Source organism: Dromaius novaehollandiae, chromosome 21, assembly GCF_036370855.1.
Source record: "Dromaius novaehollandiae isolate bDroNov1 chromosome 21, bDroNov1.hap1, whole genome shotgun sequence".
NCBI classification, from domain to species: Eukaryota; Metazoa; Chordata; class Aves; order Casuariiformes; family Dromaiidae; genus Dromaius; species Dromaius novaehollandiae.
Genome location: NC_088118.1, coordinates 6,206,104 through 6,231,747, shown reverse-complemented (window position 1 = coordinate 6,231,747; position 25,644 = coordinate 6,206,104). Strand labels below are relative to the sequence as shown.

Here is a 25,644-nt window from a genome sequence, read left to right as displayed (position 1 = left end):
CTCTCGTCGAAATGATTTGTGGAAAGGGAAGGTTCGAGCGTTGGCTCGGGGATAAGGGGACGCGGGATTATAGGGCTGGCCGAGACCTTCTGTGGAGCAAGACTAGTCCCTGCTCTTGTGGACGGTAAAATAATCTCTTTCAGTAGCTTCTCTTAAAATTACTTGTGAGCTTGTGCCTTGTTGTCTTCCTAGGTGGGGGGCTCATTTTGTTGGTTAGGCTGGAATTAGGAGATTTCTGACACCAAAGCATTGCCTAATCAATGAAATGTTTATCTGGGAAACTGGGGTGAGGTACAATAAGTGAAAGAGATGTAGCGGTGCAGATGATACGGAGGAGAGGAGGAGCGGACGGAAGGGACAAATGGCTGAAAGCTGAAGGTTTCCCTTTAGAGGTGTGTCAAAACCGGCTTTCTCTGGAGATAAATTTTCTTCGCTCCGTTGTGAAGCAGGGAGCGAGCTGCTCTCCCTGCTGTACTTTGCATTTCTTTGCTTAGCTGCAGGGATATGAAGGTCTGTGGAGAAAATGAAAAGTAACGTGTTTGGGCAGGAGGTAGCAGGCTGTGTCCCTGCTAACAGCGTGTGGCTTGGTCTCCGAATGGAGGTTTTGGCTCAGCTCCGGTTGTCTCCGAGTTAGACGGCCCCAAGGAGCAAATGAGAATGGAGGGGCGAAAGGTCCTTCGGTGACTGGTGGTGGGTGGCTCTGATCTCTCCCAGTCTAAAGTAATTGTGAAGCTCTTTGGAAAATCTCTTGAACTACCAGTTGTGATGGATTTTGGTGCTTGAGCATGGCAGATAAAATGCTGACATTGTCCTTTTTGGAGAACCGCCGCACTTGGTGTCTGAAACTGCTGCTTGCAGCAAAACTAAAAATAGTGGAAATGGGGAGGTAGGGGCTGGGGAAGGGAGGGGGCGGCAGAGCTACCGACAGCAGCGTGCTAATGAATCGCCTCTCTCCCCCTCTCCCCAGGTGCTCCGTGGATAACAGAGTCACCCGAGTGGCCTGGCTGAACCGCAGCAGCATCCTCTATGCCGGCAATGACAAGTGGTGCTTGGACCCTCGGGTGGTGCTCTTGGCCAACACCAAAACCCAGTACAGCATCCAAATCCAAGATGTGGACGTGTACGACGAAGGCCCCTACACCTGCTCCGTGCAGACAGACAATCACCCGAAGACATCGCGTGTCCATCTCATCGTGCAAGGTAAGGGGAAGGGACGTGCAGGCAAATTGAGGGTTTCAAAGAGGAGCTGGACTTGGCGCTGTGATTTTTTTCCCTCCCTTTAGGCCTGGTTTCTCGCCCCTGTTTTACCCATGATCCCAGTCTCCTTCATCTTCACCCCAATTGTCCTGTCGCCTCCTGTTCACCAGTTCCCAGGCAGTCTAGCCCGTACCTCTCCATCCCTTTGCCCCAACATAAGACTCCTTCTCTCCTCCCCTTACTCCTACAGCAAGCCTACTGTGTGCAGGGTGCTCTAGTGCAAACACAGGGTGTGATTTACAGGCTTGGAGAGTCCCAGTGAAGCTGGACAATGTCCAGGCATTTGCAGTAGCATTTACCCACCTTTCCTGGAGTAGTCGTGGGGCTCTGATACGGGAAGCTCTGTCTCTCGAAATAATCAGTTATACCCGTGTTGTTGGTTTGCTTTGTTATATTTCGATGGTTTTTGCTTTGCTGGAGGCAATGCTTGAAGTAAAATTCGTGCTGGGGGAGAAGACAGAGAGCGAGCAGATTTGTGTACTTTGCAGGGGGGGATGTGTACACCTAGTTACAATGTGTGCTTGTGTGTTCGAACTGTGTGCCCGCACTTCTGCGCGAAGGAGGAGAGAAGGCAGAGGGCTGGCGGGGCGTTTGCACCGGCCGAGGGCACGCCGGCTGGCTCGCGGACGCGCATCGCTGAGGCCGTACGTCCGCGGGGCGTGCACGTGTGCTCTGCAGCGAGCGTGCCCGAGTGCGAGCACACATGGGCTCTCCGGAGGGGCTGTGCAAGTGCGGTCACACGCAACGCTGCGGCAGATGGACGTTCATGCAAGGCAGCTTCCCGCGTTTGCGCCGCAGGACTTGGCGGGCACGTGCACTGGGCAAGAGGGAGCCCGCCTGGTGGGACATATGGGGGGACTGGTACGTTCCTAGCGCAGGCAGCCTGGGGGGGATTAATGGAAAATTTCTATTCCCTTGCTAGCAACTTTTTTTTTTTCCTCCTCCTGTGATTTGGCCAGCAGCCTCTTAGCATGACACACCATCTTGAGTATTGGAATTTCATCTCGGGCTAATTTTCGAATGCTGATGGGTGTATTGATTTGGAAACAAGCTGGGTTAAAAAGGCATTGGTCTTGTACACACAGTCGGGTTGAGCTAATCCGCTGTCGATATGCCAGGCCTGAGCGTTATTGACAGCCTAATGAATAGAAGGGGGGGAGGAACAGAGCTTTTTTTCTCCCCCTCCCTGCCCTTCTCTTTCCTCTTAGAGCAATCAAGCAAACTAAACAGAGCTGGACTTTCTCCATCTCCATTAACTGTGGAGGAGAAGTGGATGCATTGCCATCCCAGGTCCTTGCTGTTTATCTTGCGATCTGTTATTACCTGCCTGAGTTTCTTAAGCTGAAGTCGATCGCCCGCAAGTTTTGAGGTTGCTATCGGGCGCTGAGGGGATGCAGGGCAATTTATAAGGGCTCTGGTCTGCTGCCACTGCCAGGCTTCCTGACCCAAATTTCCCCTATCGCCAGGCATCCAGGCCTGTCCCTCCTGCGTCTCGCTGCAGCGTTAAGAAGAGTTGTTTGGATGCGAGAGTAAAAGGTCACATCTTCATTCCTTACCGCGGCGCGGTTGAGTGCTGGAGGGTTCAGCGATGGGCTCGGGGCTGTAACGTGCCGATCGTCCTCGCGGCTGCCGATTGGAAATAACGGCTCTGCGGCACGGGCCCCGTAATTTCGGGAGCTCTGGCTTGGCTCACGCAGCCCTTTCTCGGGTGGAAGGCGGCGGTAGCTGAATGTGCGGCAATGCTCTGGGAAAGGACATGAAAGAGAACATTGTGTCCAATTAAGGAGAGGCCTGCCTTAATGACCCGGATAAAAATTTGGCTGCGGTGCCTGGATTAACACTCCTGCCTTGGAAAATGGGTCCAATAAATATGCAAACCGGTGTAATCCTGTCCTAAAAGACAGTCTGCTTCTGGGAAACGGTGCTTTCCCCTCCCTCCCGGAGGAGCAGGGGCTGCGAGCGCTGGACATCGCGTAGGCGCCGCGTCCGGCGCGTAGCCGCCGTGCAAGGTCCAGCCTGCGCTGGCAGCTCCCGTCCAAGGCAGCTCACTCTCTGCAAGAGAAATGAGGGGGGATATTCGTGATGGGAGGAGTGGCGGGGAGATGAGTGCACCTCCAGTCCGGTGCAAGCTTGCCGTATCTGCCCTGCTCTGTGCATCCCTACCCCAGACCTGGCCCGAGGGGTTGCCGATCGATCCCCTTCGCCCAGGGCCCCTGAGCTCTGCTCCTTCCGCCTCCCGGTTCCTCCCTGCCCGCGGCTTGGCTCATCCTCGATGTGGTTGCAGACCAGGGCCTGGTCAGATGGAAGCAGCTCCCGGTTTAAGTAGTGACAGCCAGGAACGGGTGGCCGCGCCACACTGGGGCAGGAGGAAGCGAAGCAGCACTCCAGACGGGTCCTGCATTTCCCCTTTTCACACTAGGAAAGCGCCCTGGGGCCCCGTTCTGGAGGCAAGGGCACTGTGGCCTCTCCAGACACAATTAAATTGTGTCCCAGGGTGGGCTGCGCCCTCCAAAGGGAGCAGCCGTGGAGGGCGAGGAGCTCTTCCCTTTCCATCCGGGGTGTCAGCAACCCTCTCCTCCCAAGCAGGCGTGATGGGTGCAGCAGCCCAAGGCCTGGAGATGCTCGTTCCACTCCGTGCAGCCCTTCTTCCTCGCAAATCCAGGGGACATCACTGGGAAAGGGCCATGGACAGAGGGAGTGAGGAGACGGGGTGTCCCTGGTGTCTGCCAAGGGCTGCTGAAGGAAGCAGAGCTGCGGAAGGAAGCAGTAAAAAACTAGAAAAAGAAGAAGTGGGAGCAGGAGCTCTCTTTAGGCTGAGGGGGTTGGGGATGCTCCCCCAAGGCAGTGGGGGAGAATCAGCTAAAAATCACGAGGAACCCAAGGATGTCCACAATGCAGCGAGGGAAGTGGAGCACATTTATTTCTGGAGTGATTGTATTGGTGGCTGAGATCCCAAAATAGGTGGGTAGAAGGCACCTCAAGAGCTAATTTAGCCTGTCTCCCTGCATTGAGGCAGAGACATCGCTGGCAAACATTTGTGAAAGCTTTTCTTGAAAATCTGTAACAAAGCAGATTCTTCAGTCTCCCTAGACGATCTATTCTACTGCTTTGCTACCTTTATAATTAGAAAATGTATAGCTAATATCTAACTTAAACCTTCTTTGTTGCAAATGAAGTGGAGTTTTTCTTATGCTATCCCCAGTGGATATAGGGAACAATTGATCGATGTCCTCTTTGTAACAACCTTTTCCTTTTTGGAAGGTTGTTATCGTGTGCCCCCTCAGCCAGCTCCTTTCTGAAACGACACAAACCCAGTTTCTCCAACCTTTCCTCCTCGGTCAGGCTTTCAGAGTGCCTTGTCAGTCTTGAAATCCTTCCATCAAAAGGCAGAAGGTGATTGCTGCTGATCTGGGAATAGCAGCCTTGCACGCCTCCCCTTCCTGCTGCCGGGCAGCCTCTGTGCTGGCACGAGACGGAGGAGGCCGGGGGTGAGACAGCAGACCGGTGGCACTCGAATGCATCAAAGTTAACATCTCCTAATGCGAGAGCTGTTTTAAATGGGGTCAGGTTTAGAGATGCTGGTGTGAAGTTGATGCAAGCCAGCAGTGTAGTTGCAAAAGGTACAAGGAGTTTCGTTGCACCTGGATCACCCCGGAAAGAAAGCTCCCGAACATCCACCGCCTTTTTGTTACTAGACCGAAGATGAACTGCTCAGGGAGTGCCCACGTTATCTACAGCGTCTGGAGGACGTCTCCCACATATCCCGCTTGTTCATCACTGATTTCTTCTTAGGAGAAATTGCCATAGAAGCATGCAAGAGCAATGAAGTAGCACTGCCCGCGTTTTCAGTAGTCTGCCTTGGACCCTGGTGTAAGGCACAAATCCAGGAGGGCCCCGCTTGCAAAATGCGAGCTCTGGATGTGCGTAGAGATAGAAACCCAGGCTGAAGACGACTTCAGACAGGACCCGTTGACGTTTGAGGAGCAATCCTTTCAGCTCCCATTTCCCCACTCTGGTTTTATTAGCAAGCCAGTCGTGCTGCTTTGCCCCTCCTGAATCTCCGCCATGGCCTCCCCCCTTCTCCCCATTCCCTGCAGGACATTTAAGCTGTTTAAATCTTGCGGGTGCAGCCATTCTCCGGGTTATGCCAGGTTTGAAAGAGACAGGGGAGGGAGGAAGAGGCCAGGAGGCCGGTGTCTGGAAAGCTCCGTTTGTGTTGATAATAATAAGCCGTCCCCGATGCGCGCCTGCAAAACACTCCCACCGCCTTGTAAGATGCATTAAGGAAAGTTGCCCTTATCTCGGCGCTGGAAATGGACTTGGGGAAGGAGGCATGGTGCCTGCCGGAGTTTAATCTCACTTAGACACACAAATTTGCATGATAGAAAATGGTGGAATTTTAGTGCTTAGAAAGAAAAAAAGAAAGAAAGAGAGAGAGAGAGAGAGAGAGAGAAAATAAAAGGCAGCTGGGGGATATTAGCGTTTGGCCGTTTCTTTATCGGTTCCTGTGGCCCTGTCTGGCTCTTGTTGTTGTCACTGGAGCAACTAATCACCCCTCCCCTTTTGTTTGGTGTAAATGAGTTTTCCCACTTCTTTGCGGGCCTCCGTTAATCTGCGGATCCCGGCATTGTGTGCGGGTTAATGACCTGCTCGCCGGCCGGCGGTGCAGGGGCCGAGGGGCGGCCGGGGTGCTGCTCGGCGGTGCGGGGTGCCGGCAGCGTGCCGCGGTACCTTGCCCTGTGCCGGGCCTGCCCGGGACCCCGCTGTCGAGTCGTGCGCCGGCGAGATAAGGCAGCCGGGGCGCTCGCCACCCCGCTCACTGCCTCCCGCAGCCGGCTTTGTTTCAAGCGCTGAACTCTGCCCAGTTAATTTGCCTTTGATGCCGCGAGCACCGAGGCCGTGGGGGTGTCCGGAGGGGAGGAAGGAGCTCAAACCCCCCGAGGTAGCTGCGTTCAGGTCTGCTGGTATTGCAGTGACACCTGAAGCTGTAGGGAAGGCTGGGAATGGCCTTTTTTTAGGTAGTAAATAGAAAGCAAAGATTTGCCGCAAAGATTTGATAAAAGGTATGGATGGCCCTTGTGCCCTGGAGATGTTGCAGGTGGAAGAAGCAAGGTGGGCGATGGTGCAGGACGTACCAGCGGGACGGGTGATTTGCCTGGGGTCGCACAGTCGCTCAGTGGCAGCAATGGGATTTAGGAATTGGTGGTGTATGAAGCCGGGGGACGGACTGCCGTGCTGTACCAGCGCTTCCCTGCAGCAAGCCCGGGAGCTGCCACGGGCACGAGCTGCTCGGATGCATCTGCCCCTGCGCCAGAAACTCTCCTGTCCAGGGGCACAAGCAGGTTTGGGTAATGCCTCCCAGCTCTTCGGCCAAAAAGGGGTGAGGTGGGAAATCAGTGGCACAAAATCGACTTCGTTCCCCTCAGTTCGCTCCCGCCGTCGCTTTCCGCATCCTTTGCTGCCGCCTCCCTCTGTCCCTGTGCCGCTTTGCTGCGCGCCTTGGCGAGGAGCGGCGGGGCCGGGGCCGGGCTGCCTGGGCCCATGCTCGCCGGCCTCCCCCACGTCACTTGACCTCTTTGCAAATCAATTTAACATCTTCGAGGCAGAGATAATAATTGTCACCTACTTCACAGGGGGGGTTGATGAGGATTAATTCGTTAATGTCGACAGAGGTCTTTGAAGATGGAGCGCGCTATCTGAGAGCTAAACGTTATTATTAATTAGCAATTATATCGTGGGGCGGAGAGGGGGAACAGAGGCTCGAGAGCCCGGGCTGGAAGCACTTGGTCCCGGCTTGCACGTCTGGTCTCGCAGCACAGCCCCGCCGCCTCCCCGGGCACCTCCCGTTCCGCGGCACCCCTTCCCTCTTGGGGAGCCGTGGGCGAAACCGTCTGGCGTGGGGAGGTTGATGTGCTCCGGGGCTTGAGGTGGAGGGTCACGCGAGAGCAGGAGCGCTCTGGGCTTTGCTCGCGCCCCCCGCGATGGTGGCTGGCCCGTGCCTTAAGCAGCCCTCGGCTTGCTGCGGGGCTCGTATCGGTGAGCACGAGAAGGTTACGGCCAAAACCATGTGCAAGCCACGTGAGGACATGTCTTGTTCCCCGTAGAGAAATAACTGGCAGGAGGATGGAGCAGGGAGGAGAACCAGCGATTCGTAGGACACCTGCGCCGTTCCCAGGTCCTTCCTGCTTTTCTTTTCTACGTGCATCAGGGCTGTGGCTCATTTCTCTATTTTTCTCCCCCTGTGACCTGCTAATACCATAAGCTAGTGTGTTGCAGGGGACCCGCACGCAGCAGGGGTGACGCATCCTAAGCGGTCCCAGCCAGGGGCTCTGCTGCCCAATTTCCCGTGGTTCCCTAATTCCCCACGGTTCCCTAATTTTTGCAGCTTTTATCGCTGCGAGACGAGCCTGCCGTAACTCTCTCTCCTCCTTTGGAGAGGCGCAGAGCAGGCAGGTTGCCCGCTCCTCACCGCTCTTCCGGAAGGTAAGAGCCTACTTTTCTTTGAGCCTTTCGGAGCGCGCGAGCTCCCGGCGGCTCCGTTCGCCCGTCCTCTCCGAACGCCTTGGAAAGCCGCCCGCCGCAGCGCGCGGTTCCCGGAGCAGGGGCATTCAGCGCGGTGAAGCCCGTGTCGGTTTAATGAGGTCACTGCAGTTTAATGCTACTGCAGTAATCGCCTTTGTTTTACTACATTAAAATATTTGTGGTGGAACGCGAGGACCGCTGTAACGCGATAGAGCCACCTTAATGTCGCTGTCACTATGGTAACCCTAATGGTGGCTCAGTAACATTATTGCAATTTAATCCCACTACAATCAAATTAAGGGTAGAACAGTGAGACCTAAACAATGTGATGTTACTACAGTAACAGCATTGTTATCCTAATAGCGGGAGCAGAGTCAACTCATTGTAGTATAATATTGCTACCAGCGCTTTGCGGTTGCCACGGTAACGCGCAGCATCTTTGCAAAGTGGCGGCAGGGGGGCGCGGGGCTGGTGGCGGCAGCGGGATGACACGAGCGGGAGCACGGGTGGCCGGCGCGCCGCTCCGGCAGCGCTGCCGGAGCTGCCGTAGGGAGGTCGCGCCGGTGTAAAGTCACCTTACTGCCACCGCCGGGGTGTTTTTATCAGCATCTTTCTTATTTTCCCTCTATGCCGGCGCTCTTCTGAGTGGGTGTGTTGTTTTACCAGTAGTAACTCTGCAGGGAAGGATTTAAAGCGCTCCCTCCATCTAGTTCCAGATCCTTCTGCCTGGCGTTTTATAGCATGTGGCTGTTATGGAGCGATAACGTTTTATATTTATATGTCATCTTTCATCGTGAAGGATCCCGGCTCAGGCTACAAATTATTGACAGTCTGCAGGAGCAGGCAGGCAGGCAACCCGGCGCACGCCACGCGGGAGAGGAGGGGGTATTTCATCCAAGGGCACCGGAACGATGCTTTGCTCCTCCGCAGAGCGCTCATCCCCGACACGCACGCGAGCGAGAGTCCCCTTCCTTCTGAGGGCTTATCCAGTCCTCAGGCTCTGGGGGAGGTGGATGCGACTTTGGGGCTCACATTGGGCATGGGCTTGTGCACGGCTCCGGGCGGCAAGTCCTTGCGCGTCCTGAGCCTCGCGACCTGGCAGCTGCCCGGCTGCACCTCCTCGTCTGGTCGGGTGGATTTGGGGAAAACTCCTCACCTTCCCAGTCAGCAGCACATCTTGTTTCTGGGCTGGAAACGGGTGGGCTCAATTCCTCAGGTGAATGAGGTGCAGGGGGACGTGGCAGGAGGGAGCACCATTGCGAAAGGCATCGCGACGCTGTCGCGAGGCTGTTCATCGCGGGAGGACAGAGCAGTCCCCGGCACTGGGAGAGCAGAGCGCTCTGCAACCGGCATCCGGGTGCCTGCATCTTCTGCAGCCCCGGGCTGCGAGAGTGTTGGGAGCAGGAACGTCTCAAGCAATCAGCGTTGCGGGCTGCAGCAAGCTTTGCTGTGGAGCATCTCTTTCTTGGGCTCCCTCACTTCACTCAGGCTGTTTTCATGAGTACAGATCTCAAATTTGACAAACTCTTTTGAGGCACCAGTGCAGCTTGTATGTGGGTGTAGGCTGAGTTGTCGTTTGTGCCGAGTGCAGTTTTCTCCTGCCTCCAGGGGAGGGAGACCGAGCTGCTTGTGTGTCCCCAGCATCCCGTTTGCATCCCTCCTCTGGAGCAAAGTGCTCCGCGCTTGCCTTGCTGCTAGTGCGCTCGTGCCGTGCTTCCCAGCCCTGTTCCGCCAGCGCATCCCGAGCCTGGGTGCCTTCCTGCCGGCCTTTCTCACGCCCTCGCGCGAATCCGGGCCTGCGCTGAAGAGCAGCTGCTGCGCTCCCTGCGTGCGTCAGCATTTGATCTCTCTCCATGGGTATTTGGGCTCTGACCACCATAGTAATTCCGTGTTTGTCCTTTAATAAAAGACCTGCGAGCCCCCCTGACACCGGCGCTGGAATCGGTGGGACCTGCCGCGGCCCGCGTGCCAGCGCTTCGTGACAATCTGGTATTGTGTCTCCTGCCAAACCGGCTCCTCCGGGAGCTGCATGTTTGAAAACATGAGCAGCAGCTCATCTCCCATTCAGTGTTTTTCTCCATCATTTGCTTTATTAAATATTGATTTTCTGTTGCATTATTAAACCTTAAGTCCTGAGCATAAATTCAGAGTTGATACTTTAATCTGGCTCTTCTTTGGGGCCTTCAGAGCTGATTTTCTGGCCAGTCCCCCTGGGGTCGAGTCCAGATCGGGAGCCTGGCGCAGGGGCTGGGGGAGAGCAGGAGCCGAGGTCTCTGCTCAGGAGGGTTTGCTCGTCGGAGGACGACTTTGGCTGCGGCGCTGGCTGCGTCTCACCATTTGCAGTTGCATTGCCCACATGGTGCCTGGTAGATGTGAAGGTGGCATGCGGGAAGGTCCGGCCATCTGCTCCAGGGAACGGTGGCTTGCAGTCCTGCGCGGATCCTGGGTGAAATGAGCTTGGTGGGTTCTCTCCGGGAACAGTGCCTAGGCAGGAGTTGCAGTGAGGGGTGTTCTTAAACCCACGGCCTAAATTCCGGCCGGCCTGGCTCACCTTTGTGGATAAGCCATGGAGATACAGAGCATCTCCTGAAGCCTCCTTAGATACGGCAGGTCTGCATCTGTCCTGTCTTTCGCGGCCGGGAGGTCTCCCTTGGGCGGGACTGAATGCGCTGCTTAAAATGCCGCTCTCAGGCGCTGCTGTACGCGGCAGCGTTTTTCCTAATGTGCAAATCCCGCGCTAAACTAGAAGATAGACTCGGCCCAAACTTCAGCGAGACCAGAGGGGCCCGAGTGGCTGGGAAGCGTGGTGGAGGTGGCTTGCGCTGACCTCGGCGGCCAGGCTCCACTCGCCTCCCCTTCCCTATCGGCGAGCCGCATGCGGCGAGGCCGTGCCAAGCCCCGGCGCTGCCAGCAGCCAGGTGTCGGAACACGTTTCCCGAGCCAAGATAACTCGGCGGCCAAAAGGGAGGAGGGGAGAGCGGCGCGGTAGCCCTGGCGAGCTCGCGGAGGAGAAGGCGGAGGTGGGGGAGAGCTTGCAGACGGCCGTCGGGCACCTTATCCAAGCGGGCAGCGTGGCATCCGCGCCTGGCGGCATCCGCGCCTGGCAGCCGGCGCGCTGAGCGGTGATTTAAAGCCCGGCTCCCAGCGGTGGGGAAGGAGTCGGAGCGGGAAGCAGATGTGAACACAGTGCTGGAGATAAAGGAGAGGCCAAGGGAACAGCTGCCGTTTCGGCGGTGCTGCCCGGCTCCCGCGAAGCGCCCCGGCCCCGCCACGGCTCGCTTCGGCCCCGGCGCAGGGGAGAAGCTGCAGCGAGTGCGCCTGAGCTCCAGGACAGGCTGCGCAGGGGTAGCTGTGCCTACAGGAGGGGGGGACTGGGGGGGAAACATGGTATTTTCCACTCTGGTTTTGCTTGGGCTTTGCATTTGGAAGGTTGAGGCTTGGGGAGTTGCAAGGACAGAGGCCAGTGAGCAGAAATACTCAGAGACTGGTGATTTCTCCCCCCACCCCCTTTTGTTTTTCTTTTCTACTGGTGCAATTGCAGAAAAATATTCAGGAAAGGAGAAAGGGAAGAAAAAAATGGGAAGCAGAGAGCAAAAGTGCAAATACGTGCAGAAAGGCCCGAAACCCCAAGTATTTCTAGTTTGGGTTTTTCTGGTGTAGTTGATTGCTCATCTGAGAAATGGGAAGGTTGCAGACAGCAATAACTCCCCTTATTTCCCCTCCCCGCAAAAATAACGCGGCATTTCTCGTGAGCAGCAGTTTTGGGGTGAATCCCTGGAACAGCTGTAAAGCCTGGCAGGGCCGGGGTGGGACCGCGGCAAAGCCTGGCTGCTCCGGGTGGGTTCAGGTGCCCGTTTCCCATTTCTGGGTTGCTGGTGCCATCTCGCTCGCAAGCCTTCGCAGCAAAGTGGCGCTCTGCTTTGCACCCGGGGCTGTCCCGGCCCTGACGGGCCGCCGCTCGGGGTCAATAGAGATGTCTTCCGCATGGTTTGCCCTCTTTGTAATCCCTCTGCCTTGCAGCAAGCCTGAGAGCTACAGCCTTTGATCCTCCTCCTCTTTTGCAAACACTTCTCCTCGCTTGCGGAATTAATGCCTTTCTCGCAGTGTTTTCCTTCGCTATCTTTTCTTCTTGGCCGAGTCTGTCTGAAATACTATTTTTCTGCTCCTTCAGCAGCAGGGCTATATAATTGATGCCCTCGCCAAGCTTTCTGAGCTGCGCATTAAACCCTTCCTGCCTTGGCTCGGACTGGAGTTCATTACTTTCTGAAAAGCTTCGTGTCTGTTTGTGCTCAGATTATTGTTGTTGTGGCGAGGGGAGGATATTGTCAGTGGAGAGAGAGGAGGAGGAGGAGCTGAATTTGGCCAGGACTGCTTTGTAATCAAATCCTGCTCTCTTTCTCTTTAGCAATTTTTCTGCTGTAAGAGGGCTCTTTCCCAGAAATGGGAATGCCGGCTGCACAAAGCGGCGCCGAACTTGGGCCCCCTCGTTGCGGGCGGCGAGAGGAAGCCCCGCTCCGGGGAGCGGTACGAGTGTGCCGCTTTGCAGATCGCTCGTGAGAGCGATGCTCGGCCCTGTGCATGGATGCGCGCTGGGCACCAGGGTTTGAACCCCCAGGACGGCAGCCCGCCTCTCGCTAGCTGTATTTCAGGCTGTGCTGCCTAAGCGCTAGGGACGAAGGTTGTGCTTTGCGGAGTCCTGCGACGCCGTGCGCTTTGCAGAATGCTCCTGGGGCTGGAAGTCATCATCAGGGAGGGGGTGTTTTTGCATTATGCAAATTTCTATCTGCCTCTTTTCTTTCCCGGCAAGATAAAGCTGAAGTTTTTCTTTGTTTTGCCCTACCCCGACACTGCTGCTGGCTCTCGGTGGCTTTTCAGCACTTAAAACATAGCAAGGCTGAGGTGATTACAAGGATTGGAGATGCAGTGACACTTCCCTGCCAACAAGTAATTGATTTATTAAAGACATTGCAATAGATTCATGGTTCGGCGTAAGAGTTTCCTTTGAACTCGCTCCGGAATCCAAAGGGATTCTGCCTGCCTGGGAGTGCGGCGGCAGCCAAAATCCACTGGCCCCCCCCCGCGCACCGCCACGGCACTGCTGCAATTTCATTTCCCTCTGACGGGCACAAATAAATATCAGAGCTCGACAACTCCAGTCCAGTGACCGGTGTGATCCAATTTAATAGCATTTAAGAATTCAAAGTGATTGTTAGTCAAATGGAAATGTAAGATTTCATACCCAGCCTGCCTCGAGGAGGGAAGGAAGAACGAGGGAGGGCGAGGGGGGATGTAGACAAATGGAGTAGATAAAAAATAATGGAAAGTAACTTAATTAAAGAGGGCCAAGCCAAGTTAAAAACAGTAATGATTTTGAATCAGAGAATCGCAGGTTTTAGAAATGAAAGGGAAAGAGGAAGGGAAGAAAAAGAAACTCTGCATAAGCAGTCTCCCAAATGATTAAACGGGAGGAGGGGGAATAAGCGGGAAGGGGTAAAAATGTTCCTTCTGCGGCAAGCACGAGCACACGGGGAATAGCTAGTGCCGTCGACAAGGGTGGGCTTTGGAAAGACAAATAGGAAAATTAGAGGATGCGCTGAGGGAGGATAACTCCCCGAGGTTCTTTCAGCTTTCTCATAGGCGCGAGGGTGGCCAAGAAGAAAGCTCGAGGGTTTTATTTAGGAGAAACAGGAAACGAAGGCGCGATCCTTATGGAAAATGAGAACAACCCCTGCATGCTATGAGCATGCTGATAGCCCTGCCTTTCGGTAGCATTGCTCCCCTTTTTTCGTCTGCTTTTAACTTTGCCAGAATTTATACGTTTGGGTTGAAATTTTGTAATGAGATTTTAATGCCTGCTCTGCGTATGCAGCTACCCTGCTGCAGATATCTTCGCTGGCTGATGACTAAGCGTTAGCACGACACCCTTGCCTCGTTCGGCCCCGGGAAGAGCTGTCCCACGGTGAACGAGGCCGGAGGAGGGAGGGGGCCTCCAGTTCGCACGCTGGGAAGTTGGGCCTGCCTCAGCAGAAGTGATGGATGGGTGAGCGAGTCGCTTGCTAAGAGACACGTTCCCGGGGGACGGGAAGAGCGGCAGCATCTGGAGGCATAAATCACCTCACCTGCGGTTCACTTTGAACTGCTGGGCCTTACCGACCTCCTGGTTTATAAGCAGGCGGCAGAAGGGTTTGGACATGAGTAGCAGTGTTGGCCCAGAGACCTGCTAATCAGAGAATAATAGGGCCGTGCTCTGTGCCTGATCCGTTTATTTTTCACCAGAGTCAAAGGAGATGAAGGGAAGAAACCCAGTGAGATGTGTAAAGCTAGAATGCGAGAAGATGCATGGACTCGGTGGAGCTCGGTGTGCAAGGGACGGGGAAAGGACACAGGGACAGATGGGAGGCAGGCAGAGCAGCAGGCGCAGGCCGGGGCTGCTGCTCGCTCCTCGGCAGGTGCCAGGGCAGCAGTCGCACCTCCTGTCCAGCAATGGGCACGGCCATCCTCAAATGGTCTGCAAAGCTGGACGGGAACAGCGAACTGGGGGCACCCTGTCACCATGTGGTAGGCGCAAGGGAATCTCAGAGTGTGACCGTTGGAAATGACAGTGAGAAGTGCAAGGATCTCGACTGAGTCCTTGTTTGGGGACGCCAAGGCACAAGGAGGAAGAAAGTGTCATCTCAAACAGAGGTGTGTTTTGCAGACGCCAAGATACAGTGGGGAGGAGGTGACAATACAGCCAGATGAAAAGAGGCCAGTAAACCTCAGCTAATGGCATTAATTCCCAGCCAAATGCAGGTTTTGTTAAGCTCATCAGAAGTCGTCTGTCTGCTGGTGAACCCGCCTGGGAAAAGGAAAACGGCAGCAAGCTGAGCCGGTAGCAGCCAGGGAAGGGGAAGGAAAGGGGCTGGTCAGGGACAAGTGTTAAGGGAAATGGCTCCCATTCCCCCAGGGCAAGCCCAGGCTCAGGGCTTGCTGTAAATAAGACATCAGCACTTCATTTGGGTGAGATGCAGCTACGCGGGCGGCTGGGAAGCATCTGATATCAGGTATTTGCAGGCCTCCCTGATAACAGCCACGGCGCAGGGGGGAATCTGCACGTGTGACAGACTCCAGCCGAGAGAGACGATGGTACCAAAGTTATTGGCTGCACACAAAGTGATTCCTCTACCTTTCTTCTTGCCTGATAGACTCGCGGCTTTAATGGAAATCTCACAAGGGTGCATTCCCTGTGCAGGGCCGAAGACGGCACAGAAAGCTGTCCTGTTTTCGAAGTGCGGCTCCTCGCCCCACATGGCTCCTGCGGTTTTTCAGGGTGGGGGCGGCTAAGGCTGCAGAAGTTCAGCCCAGAGCACAGGGAGGCCAGTCCTCTGTTCTCAGCCGAGAACTTAAAACCCTCGTTTGCCTTTTAGGGTGAATGAGGGATTTAACGATAGAGTGGAGCTCCGGTCTGCCGCTCCGCTGAGGGCGCACGGGGAGCGTGGATGCGTTTGTAGGGGGAGAAGGGCACAGTGTGAACTACCGTGAGTCCCTCCAGCACCACGCAAAGTACTTTAGTCTTGCTGTGCTTGGACCTGTCAGGGATCGCTGTTGCCCTAACCGTCCCCTAAAATGCAAAAGGGACACAGCTAGAGGAGCTAGGGAGACGTGTAGACCTAGAAGATGCAAATAGCGATTGGAATTCAGTCCAGTCTTTGGACTTCTGCGTAGTTCCACGTTGAAGTCAATGTGTTTTGAGGTAAAACCATCAGCAGACTGGAGTCCGTTCCAGTGTTTCCGGGAGCTCAGCTCATCCTCCTGCGGCGCTGGCGTGAGCTGCCATGCTTTCCCTGGGCATGTTCCGTGCAGCTCCTGGAATTAGATTAGCGTCAGTGTGGAAAGTGTAATCATAAACACTTATTTTGTGCTCGAGTCGGGGGAGAGGCAACACAAGAGAGAGCGAAGATAAGAACAAATATGCAAGAGCGTAGAGTGTTTTTAATGGAAGGGAGATTTATTTTTCTCTGTGTGTTTTTAAGCCTCTAGATGGATCATAAAAAAAAAAAAAAAGCACGCGCACACACACAACTCTCTGCCTGAAATGGCCAAAATGTGATTTAGAGAGTGTCATTTTAACTAATACTTCACTTCAGAGACACCTGCCCTATATTCATTGGAGATGCTGGCTGCATTAGAGCATCTGAGTTATCTTTGGAAAGGATGCTTGAGCTCCTTTGTTCGTGTGGGTCGAGTGATGTGATGTGGTGCCGGGTCAGCGTGCTCGGCCCTCTGCACGCACGTAATTCCCGGAGGACAGAGCGCCGCGGCAGAGCGCGGAGAGCCACCGCTCCCCTGGAGCGGGGCTGCGGCGGGTGGGATGTCAAGCAGCTGGGCATGCGATGTTGCCGTAGGACCTGTGCTGCGTGTGTTGGGGGGGCAGGATCCATTGCCCTCTCTGGCTGTTTCGAGCTGAGTTTTTCTGCGTTTTTTACCGCAACGGTGTGTGCCGATGGACCAGATGGCTTAAGTGAGGCTCTGGGTGCAGCGGCTGCTGCGACAGCTTCGTCCGTGCCCTGGGTTGTGAGCTTGATACCGGCACTTGGCCATAGGACTGGCAGGCCTGGTTGCGATGAGCCTCTCGAGTAATCCCCGGAGCAGGGAGGGCTCCTTGGAGATTGCTGGTAGTGCAGTAGAGCGTGAGGAAGAGGAATATCATATAAACTTGCTGCTCATTGATACGTGAGACTCCAAATTGATTGAGAAGTGTTATTTACAGGCACATCCACTCAGGATGTGTGCATCTCAGTATTCATGAGCCGTAACTACACACGGGATGAGGCTCCTAGGACATGCGTTGCCATGCTGAAATCCTTCCATCTACGGGTGGTTGCCGTGACCGTAGCTTCCAGGTACCTGGTAATCTCTTATGCCGTGTCTTTGTAATAAGCCTGGGAAGGAGGGAAGCCCTTGTCATTCTCTTTGTATAGGTGAAGAGCTGAGACCCAGAGAGACCTGAAACGATTTAGTGTTTTGCCCAGGACTACCTCTTGCGGAGTCTGTGGCAGAGCAGGGGATGGTCTAGCGCTGTAAACATCGAGCCGTCCATCTCTGCAGCTCATTGACAACAACAGGGCTTTTCAACCAGAAAAACTGACCTCCTCCAGTGCAAATCATGATCTCCTCCCGTGGTGTGGCCCAGTGGAGGAGAAGATCAGATGTCCTTCTGCATCCATCATGATATGCCGCTGCAGGAGCCGGTCCCAGAAAGCCCTGAGATCCCAGCCGGCTCGCTTCTGTTGGGAGAGAGAGAGGAAAAGGGAGCGCAGGGAGGAGTGCGAGGAAAGATGGGTAGAGGAGAGTTATTGTCAAATCCCTAGCTTGCCCTTTCTGATCTGAAGTTCACTTGTAATATTTTTCTTGACTCCGGTTGCTAATGCGTTTTGTTCTCCAGAGTGTGCGTGGCCCGACTTCCTGCGCAGCCTTTAATTAGTTTCTGGATGATGACATCTCCGCTGAGAATCATCTAGTCGTGTCCCTCCGATCTCGGGGGGCGATAAAGGAATCTAATAAAGACGTTCAGCATTTCTAGGTGATGGGTTTGACAAGCTTTGTATTAACAAGTAGTCGTGTTCAAACTTTTGCGTGCGCGCTCAACTCTTCTCGGCTCGTCCCCGTGCCGCGACTTTTCCCGGGGGGATTAACTGAGCCTCCAGCAGCGCCGAGGCCTCGCGGGATGGGAGGGGCGCAGCTGGGGGGAAGCGTCCCCTGTGATCCAGGAGCGGGGCCAGCCGCCGCCGTTCCCGGCTTGGCTGTCAGCGTGGTTACCATGAAGGTGGCTGAGAGAAAGGCTCCCTAATGCTTTCGTGCTAGGATGAGAGGTGTCAGCATAGCTGGGAAGATGATGCAAGTGCCTTAAGCTTTCTAGCTCCTTGAGTTTTCTGCCTCTTAGGAGGCGTTGCTTGCCTGGCACAGGGTTTCGGAAGCGAAACCCCAAAACTAGGTCCTTGATTCCTGTGGCGTACGTGGAACTGAGAATGAGATCTGTTGTGACAGGGAGCTGATCTGTGGAAGGGTCTTTTTTTGGCTGTGTTTCTTCACGGTTAATAGTACAAAGACTCTCCTCTTATACCTCTCTGTCTTTTTTCTTTTTTGTTCTTCAAAAGAAGTGTGTGAAGTCCTTTATAAAGGAGATCAGCATCATTCGACTCATTTTAGAGAAGGAAACGAAGTCCGGAGCAGTGCCGTGACTTCCTGTGGGCATCGTAGTCTGAAAGCCGAACTCAGGGCTCCCAAACCTGAATGGCAGATCCCGTCTGCTCTGTGCAGCTAGCTATTAATAGTCACATCGAGCAAGCTCTCCCTTTATTCCCCAAAGCTGTGGGGCTTGGTGTCACTTGATTCTTCCTGCTGCGGGGGAAACGGACGGAAAAGAGCGCGAATGCCTTCACAGCCTTGAAGGCAGGGGGCCCAAAGCCGACCGAGCGGCAGCCCGACTCTAGTAGAACAGGAATCTGGGTCCGTACTTGGGGGCCATCGCAAAGAGAGAAGAAGGTCCGTGTGCTTTAGCCGTGACTAGCCTTTTGTGCCATGTTTATTCCAGCGTATCCCCTGTTGACTACGGTAGGAGTATTGCTGATTTATGCTGTCATAAGTGGAATCAGATTGGGCTCCCTTTTGCACTTAGCTATAAAGTTTGCCTGCGGAAACCCTGCTGCTTATGCGGTGAATTATATCAATGCTCACAAATATTTTACTAATGAATGGCTGGAAACATCTTTTTGCCTCCTCCCCCTCTGAATTATTACGATGCCCTGCCGTATAACCTGCCGCAGAGACGTGCATAAAAAATTTGGTGTCCTCCAAGCTCGGGAGAGCTGTGCTGCAACAGGAAGTGTTTTCTGCTTTAGGAATTGCTTTGACATATCTTGGCACCGTACGGCACATCTCATTATGCCGTACTTTAAAACGAGCAGTTGCCATTAGGTAGTTATTAATTGCTTATTAAGGTCATCGCGTATGTCCTCTTCGTTTCCAGGTTTCTTTCTTCCTTCCCTGTACCGCCTCGGGGCTTACGCCGAGGCTGCTCGGCCCCGTCGTGATGCCGGGTTGAACTTGGCACACGTGCGGAGAAGGGGGTAGTTGGCTAAACCCAGGGCAGCCCCAGGGGTGGGAGCTGAATCCTGAGGCGTGAGATCACTCGTAAGAAATTGTAAGCTTTTTGGAGACAAGGGTTGTGCCTGCCTGCGTGGCCGAGTGGTATCGCTGCACGTGTTTTCCCGTACTCGCAGCCCTGTAACCCCATGGATTTCCTTTGAGCGGCTCCTGAGCTGCGTTGATATGCTGGAAGGATGAAGCCCCCACTGCTTTTTTCTTAATTATGGTTGTCTTAGAGTAGCATAAACTGAATTAGGAGCCCATTATAATACAAGTATAATTGAAGGAGCAGGTCTCTCAGTTGACTCCGTGCTTTCCTTAAAAAAACAAAACAAAGTCAAGTAGAAAAGTGAGAGAAGGCACAATGGAGGTGGCTGGTACCGTGGCAATAAACATGCACGATCTGTGTTTTCCCTGAACTCGCATGATCGCGGGGATGAGGCGAGGCGATGTGGATGCTGCCTGGTGGATCCAAGTGGGGAATCGGAGGCAGGGCCTTCAGGGCCCGATCCCTGCCCCGCGGCCGGTCCTGGCTGACCTCGGCGAAGCCTCCCTCTGCCACGAGCCGGCCTGGGGCGCGCAGCACGCTCGCTGTGGCCGATCGCCGCGGTAGGAGCTGTGGTTGTAGCGCTGTGTAAAACACGGAGATGTCTTGTGGGTGACAACTCTAGGAGAGTTATTAGAAGCAGGAGCTATGCCAACGCGGTGCTCGGGAAGCTGCCAGTGCACATCATAGATTGCCGAGCGAACGCGAGTGTGCCTCTCCCCCCTTTTCTTTCTTCGAGGAGCTTTATAGTTGTTCTTTGTTGTTGCCTTTGATCTGGAGCAGATGTTGCTCATGCTGGAAGATGGAGGTTTGCATGTTTTATGAGGGGAAGCAACATGGTACTAGTCTGACAGGGACAGCCTGTCTCGCCCGCGGGCGGCTGCGTGGACCACGAGTCCTGGGTAGCGCACGGTACTTTGCTGGGGGCTCTGGAGAGCGGTTTGTTGGTGGTGGTGTTGGAGTCTTCGTCCAGCCCAGCGCACAGCTGCCACAGGGTGTCCCAAAGTCCCTTCTGCCCGACTCCAACACGGAAAACAACTTGCAGGTTTAGGAAGGGCAAACACGTGTGCCTGTGGCGCTTGCTTGGCTCTCGTGCAGGTCTTTGAGCGCAGCTGGAACGTGTTCTCCCTCAGCGCGATGTTGCCCAGGCACGGACAGGGAAGCGCTGGTGTCCCCGTCTGCAGACTGGGGACGCAGAGAGGCTCTGGCCACACCTGCAGAAGGTCTTGGATAGAACTGAGATGATTGAGTGAAAAACCGCAGTTCTTTCTTGCAAGCGCACCCTCCTTCCCCGGCGCCGTGCGTGACCGAAGCGTCCTCTTTCTCCAGCACCCTGTGCTTCCCCTGGCGGCACCGAGGGCCTGATCTAAGGCATGCTGCGTGCCACCGCTCCCATGAAACATGGCAGCTCAGAAGGCAAGGTATTTCTTGTATCAAGAGCACAAGTAGACAGCAGCCTGGTTGTCCCATTCAGCAATGGCTGGTGAGGTTTGTCAGAGGTTTTCCTTCCCCTAACACTGTGGCAAGGCCACCCTAGATCCACGCTCCCCTCCTATTTGGGGGTCTCCTCATGCCTCACCTGAAGCACGACTGAAGTCTGGGGTGGGACTCAGCTGAGCTCCTGCATGGCTCCGCTCGCTCCCAGCGGTTCGGCAGGAGCTGGCCGCTCCGGGGCGAGCTGGGAGCCGGGCTGGGAGGTGCGGCAAGAGAAGCGAGCGACCGCATAACGTTGGGGGGGAGCGTGGCACGATGAGCACGGCCCTCATGCTCGCCAGCCGGGAAGATGGATGGGGAGATAATGATGATGGGAGCCGGGGTGGCTGGAACGAGGAGGCAGAGCGGGAGATGTTTATGCAAATAGGGAAGAGCTATAAAAACAGGCTGGAGGAGTAATCAGAGAAGGCATCAGTCACCCAGCTAATGCCCTGAAGTGGCTGTTGTCTGAAAGGCAGCTCGGGGGGTGTGAGGAGTGGCGTGGCGGGGCTCTGCTGCAGCCCGGGGAGCGTGCGCGCTCCCGGGGAGGTCGAGTGTTTCTGCACAGCGGCGCGGGCCACGGTGGTGGCCTCTGGGGCAGAGTCTGGAGCTGAGAGTGTAGCAGGCGTGTAGCCTGCGTCGATGGCATGAGGGTGTGCGTGTGCGCAGCAGGAGGCAGGGAATACGTCTGCCTAGGCAGGTATATATGCTAGGATCCGTAAGGATGTACCTCGCCTTATTGAAACCCGAGAACGCGTAACACACCGTGAGGTTTGGTTCAATATTTCTGTCCCGGGGACTGTGCGTGTGCAAGTGAATTGCAAGCCTGGACAAACCCCGGGCATGCCCTGGGCGCCTGCGGAGGACCGAGATAGTTCAGAACGGTGCAAAGACCTTTCCCGACATCATGGCCACAAAAAAGAAAAAGAAAAAGGAGGAAAAATCGGATCGATAAAACACCAGCCCATCTCTGGGGAAATCTGCACAGTGTCACTGGAGCAGCTTGGCCAACGCTGCCATGTTTAATCACTTCTGAGCGAGAGAGATGCTGAACACAAAAGGACTGCCCGCAAGGAGAGCGTTCCCGCCTGGGAAGCCTGCATTTATTTAGCTTTATTTATTTATTCATTCCCATTGGGGCAGAGCTCCATCTGTGCCCTGCGTTCGGCATAAGAAATTTTCCTCTGCCCCGTCGCCGTAGAACTGCCGACCGCTGGATAAAGCCTTTTAATGCAGATGGGGTGGGAGCACTGTGGACTGTTGAGTCATATTGAATATATATTTGCGATCACCTATTTATTAAGGTTTTTCTCCCTAGTGTAGTAAAAGCCTTATAATATACCTGTTAAGTCTCGAGAAAGGCATTTTAAATAGTTCGTGTGGTTAATTATTCAAACATTTAATTAGCATACAATAACTGTCGTGTTAAATCCTACCAGTGCACATTTAATTTAAGGGTTAGCTAAAGACTTCGCTCACGTCGTCGCTCTCATTTACTTCCCAGCCATTCCAGCCTCCCCTCTGCCTCTTCTCATCTGCTCTGGGCTGAAGTAAATTGCCCGAGACCGACAGTTTCTTCCAGAGCGCGTCCTGAGATTACCCAGGCAGGGTGGGCTTTTTGCCCGCTGGTGCACCGGCGGCTCAGAGCGCTTTTCAGACAGAATTGCAAAATCTCCCGTTGCCCGGCCAAGAAAGAACCCAACGATCTTTCCTCCCCTGCCCAGGCCGAACAAAATGAAAACCTCCACGGGAATGCCAGCGCTGGCGTGTTGCCGAGGAGGAGGATGCGACGCCCATATTTCAGGAGAAGCAGAAATCAAAGTTTTATTCGTTTGAATTATGTTTTAAAATATGGTCAGTTAATTTGACTACAAATTTTTGTCCGTCTCGCCTGTGTTGATGCAAACCCTTGTGTGTTATAACAGAGTCATAACGCCAAGTCTTCACGCCTGAGGTTACCTTTTAAGTCTCGGCGAGCTCTACAAAACGAGCCACGTTTGAATGACGTGGACTCGTTCATTAAAAGCGTCACAGAGGTTCCGCTTTGAATTCGGGAGCGTTGCGCTGAAGATGATAGACCGTCATCTGGTTTTGTCGGGACGCGCAGCTCGAGTCAGCTGCCGCTTCTTCCCGGGTGCTCTGGGGCGACGCGTTCCGCTCCTCTCCTTCCGCCTCTGTGAAACAGCAACAGGGGAGCCTTCCTTGGCCATTTTGGCTGTTGAGACCGTAGGCTCTTTTGTAGGAGTGCCTCTTTCCGAAGGTGCACGCACATTGCTGGGGTAGGGATGCCCATCTTCCCAGGGACGTGGCGGGGCGCTTGTAGCACGGGCGTAATTAGTTGCGTCTCCTTCTGTCGGCAGAGCATCTCCCAGCACCGCGCGGGCTGGTAGTCCCAAGAGGCGCGTGCCGTCGCCTTACTCTGGGCTTAATGATACCGATGCATGTTAATAGGAGCATAATTCCTTCGGTGTCATCTCCGTGCCCTACGCTGTCCGGCCCCAGAGCCCCTGCTGTTCTGGGAACGTCTGATCCGCAGTCGTCCTCTGGTGCGTGATTAGCAGATTAGCTGTTGCGCTCAGAGCAGCAAAAAAATGAACTCCCAGAAGCCCTTCAAAACAGAGAATAATTCATTACCCACCTTGATTTCCACTTAAAATGTACTTTAACTACACTTCCAACTACAAACCCTAAATCACCCTCATGTTCACAAAAAATCCATCATTTTTTATTTTATTGCACGGCGCTGGCATGACATAATCCCTTCCAGAGCGTCTTGGAGTGCTTTACGGATCAATAAATTACTTACCTGCACAGCAGAGGCAATGCGTGCAAGGCCATTGCAGTCATTCTGCGCTCAGCCGAGCCCCTGGGAAGGCTCGCGTGCGTGCCGGCTAGTCCCCCGGCCCGCGACCGGAGAGGGAGGCGAGGAGGGGGTGCTTGGCAGAGTGGGGTGCGCGTCAGGGATAAGAGCGGTAGGAACGGTGTAGACCGTGCCCGGCGTTGGCGCGGGCTAGAGCCTCGAGTGGGTCGCCGAACGGTAGAGGGAGCAGGAGCCTTTGCGAGGGAATTGCAACTATCCTGCAAAGCACCGCAGCGGGGTGCGAATCCTCTATTAGGCTCTGGAGAATGGCCTGAAAAAAACTAAGTGAGGAAGGTGATGGTCTTTATTATGTTCTGCAGGTGCAGGCTGATAACACCGGCTGATCGTTTTCCTCCTGCAGCCCCGCCGTCCTGTCTGAGCTTGTACAAATCCCAGCCCTCCCCGCCAGCCTCAGCACGGCCTCGGCTCACGCGGCGGCGGGAGCCGAGGGCTCCCCGTTTGCTCTCGGTCCCCTCCCTCTCCTCGGGCTCCCCCGTCTTTCGAGTGCGAGTTCCCCCTCTCGCTCTGGACGTGGGGGTCGGCCAGCAACCCCTTTTCTCTCACCCAGCCCCAGACATCCGTAATGGTAGCTCCGATGCAGCAGGATGGCTTTCACCCTGACCGACTTGTCCTTCCCTGGCAGAGTAGTAGATCTTAGAGACTCCTAGGCAGGCTTGTCGTCTTCGCAGCGCCCTGGCGGTGGTCGCGTCCGGCTCTGTAGGCATGGCATAGAGGCTGCACATCTGCACGGCCAAGTGCGTGCTTTGCGTGATCTTGTTGCACCAGCTACTACTGTATTCCTTGGGAGATTTGCAAAGGGATGGTGTTTTCCCACGGGGAGATAGTTCTGCTGGAAAGGGTTTGTCATAGGTTGAGGGGACAGGATAAGTCCTGGATGCGTGTGGAGGGAGAAGTACCTACTCTCACACCATAGATGCGCTAATGGAGGATCTCCAGCCTCCCTAAAATAACCGAATCCCCCATGTGTGCGATTTCTTCCTGCTTCAGCCCTGTCTCCTCCACCCCCCTCTTTCCCCTGTGTTTTACTGACGAGTCGGATAAGACTGGTGGTGGTGGGCTACTGCCGGCTTGGTAGAGATAGAAGAATGAAGGAAAGTCATCCTCCTTCACCCACGCTTTGAGAGTTAAGTCCCGTCAGAACCGGTTGCATTTTCACTTTCCTCTGTGTGTCGTTACAGTGTCTCCGAAAATTACCGAGATCTCTTCTGACATCTCCATCAATGAAGGTGGCAACGTCAGCCTCACCTGTATAGCCACGGGCAGGCCAGATCCAACAATCACCTGGAGACACATCTCACCCAAAGGTAAGGGAGCCGAATGTTACCAAAAATTTTCCGGGAAGGGCAGAGCGCCGTTTGTGAGCAGCTGGGGAAATAGCCTTGGCTGGTTCAGCTGGCATTGCAGTTTGTCAAGTAAAGGTGGTATGCGCTAAAAAAAGGTGACTTCAGGCAGGAGTCGAGGACGGTGGTTGTGGAATGTCGGCGCCTCTCTACCCGATGGTCTGGGAGAGGAGATTTCTCCCTGTGCCGTGACGAAGCCTTCTTGGTGCCAACTAACTGCTCAAACTGTGTGTTCAGGGGAGGAGGTAGAGCCTAGGCAGCAGAGTGCAGTTTTGCTTTTGTGGAGGACTGGCAGCAGGTACCAAGTCTTGGGTTGGTTTGGGGTTCGGTCAGGGATCGAGTATGCCGCTCGGAGTCACGGGAGCGTTGCCGTTCGCTGGAGCCGCCGTTGTCGTCGTTTGTGTACCGGACCTCTACCCAGAGCCGGTTTCAGGGCGGTTTGGAAAGTGTTCTTGCAGTGTCTCCCGTGGCTTCAAAGAGGGACTGGAAATAGCAGTGCAAATCAACGAGAGAAGGCGCTAAGCATGTGGCTTTAATTGGTACCTCCGGTTAACCAATAAGCAAAAGCTGAGCAGAGCTGCGTAGGTGGGACTGCGTAGGTGGGACTGTGACGGTGGGTGGGAAGTGCATTCCCGTACCTGCCAGGCCAGAAGCGTATCATTTCCAAATCCTTTGCCAGGCGTTTTCCTGCAGTTCTGAGTTTTGCTGTCCCGTTGGTCCCGGATCGCTGCGAGGTTCTCACCGATGAGCTGAGGGTGAGATGTGGGGGCTTTGGGCATCTAGCCAAAGGGCAGCGCTAGGCCCGGGTACAATCCTCTCCTTGACCCGTTGCTCGTCTCCTGGCCCGCGTGCGACCTGCCGAGCGAAGTGCTTCTGTTCGACCTCATGCGTTTTTCCCCTGAGGCCGTACCGGTTTGCGCTGCAGTCCCGGACGACTGCCTCGAGTGCCGCTCGGGACCCCCGGGCTGGGCTGCCCGGCAGCCGAAGGGCAAGAGGCA

General features: G+C 54.8%; 1 protein-coding gene across 3 annotated transcripts in view; it reads left to right on the top strand.

Annotated features, from left to right (window-relative positions):
- LOC112981582 (protein CEPU-1) overlaps window positions 1-25,644 on the top strand; it is a 348,167-nt gene that overhangs the window by 295,056 nt on the left and 27,467 nt on the right. For all 3 annotated transcript variants that reach the window (XM_064524308.1, XM_064524307.1, XM_064524309.1), the window contains 2 exons: window positions 968-1,200; window positions 24,485-24,610. In XM_064524308.1, the coding sequence (XP_064380378.1) occupies window positions 968-1,200; window positions 24,485-24,610 (359 nt within the window). The remainder of the gene's footprint in view (window positions 1-967; window positions 1,201-24,484; window positions 24,611-25,644) is intronic.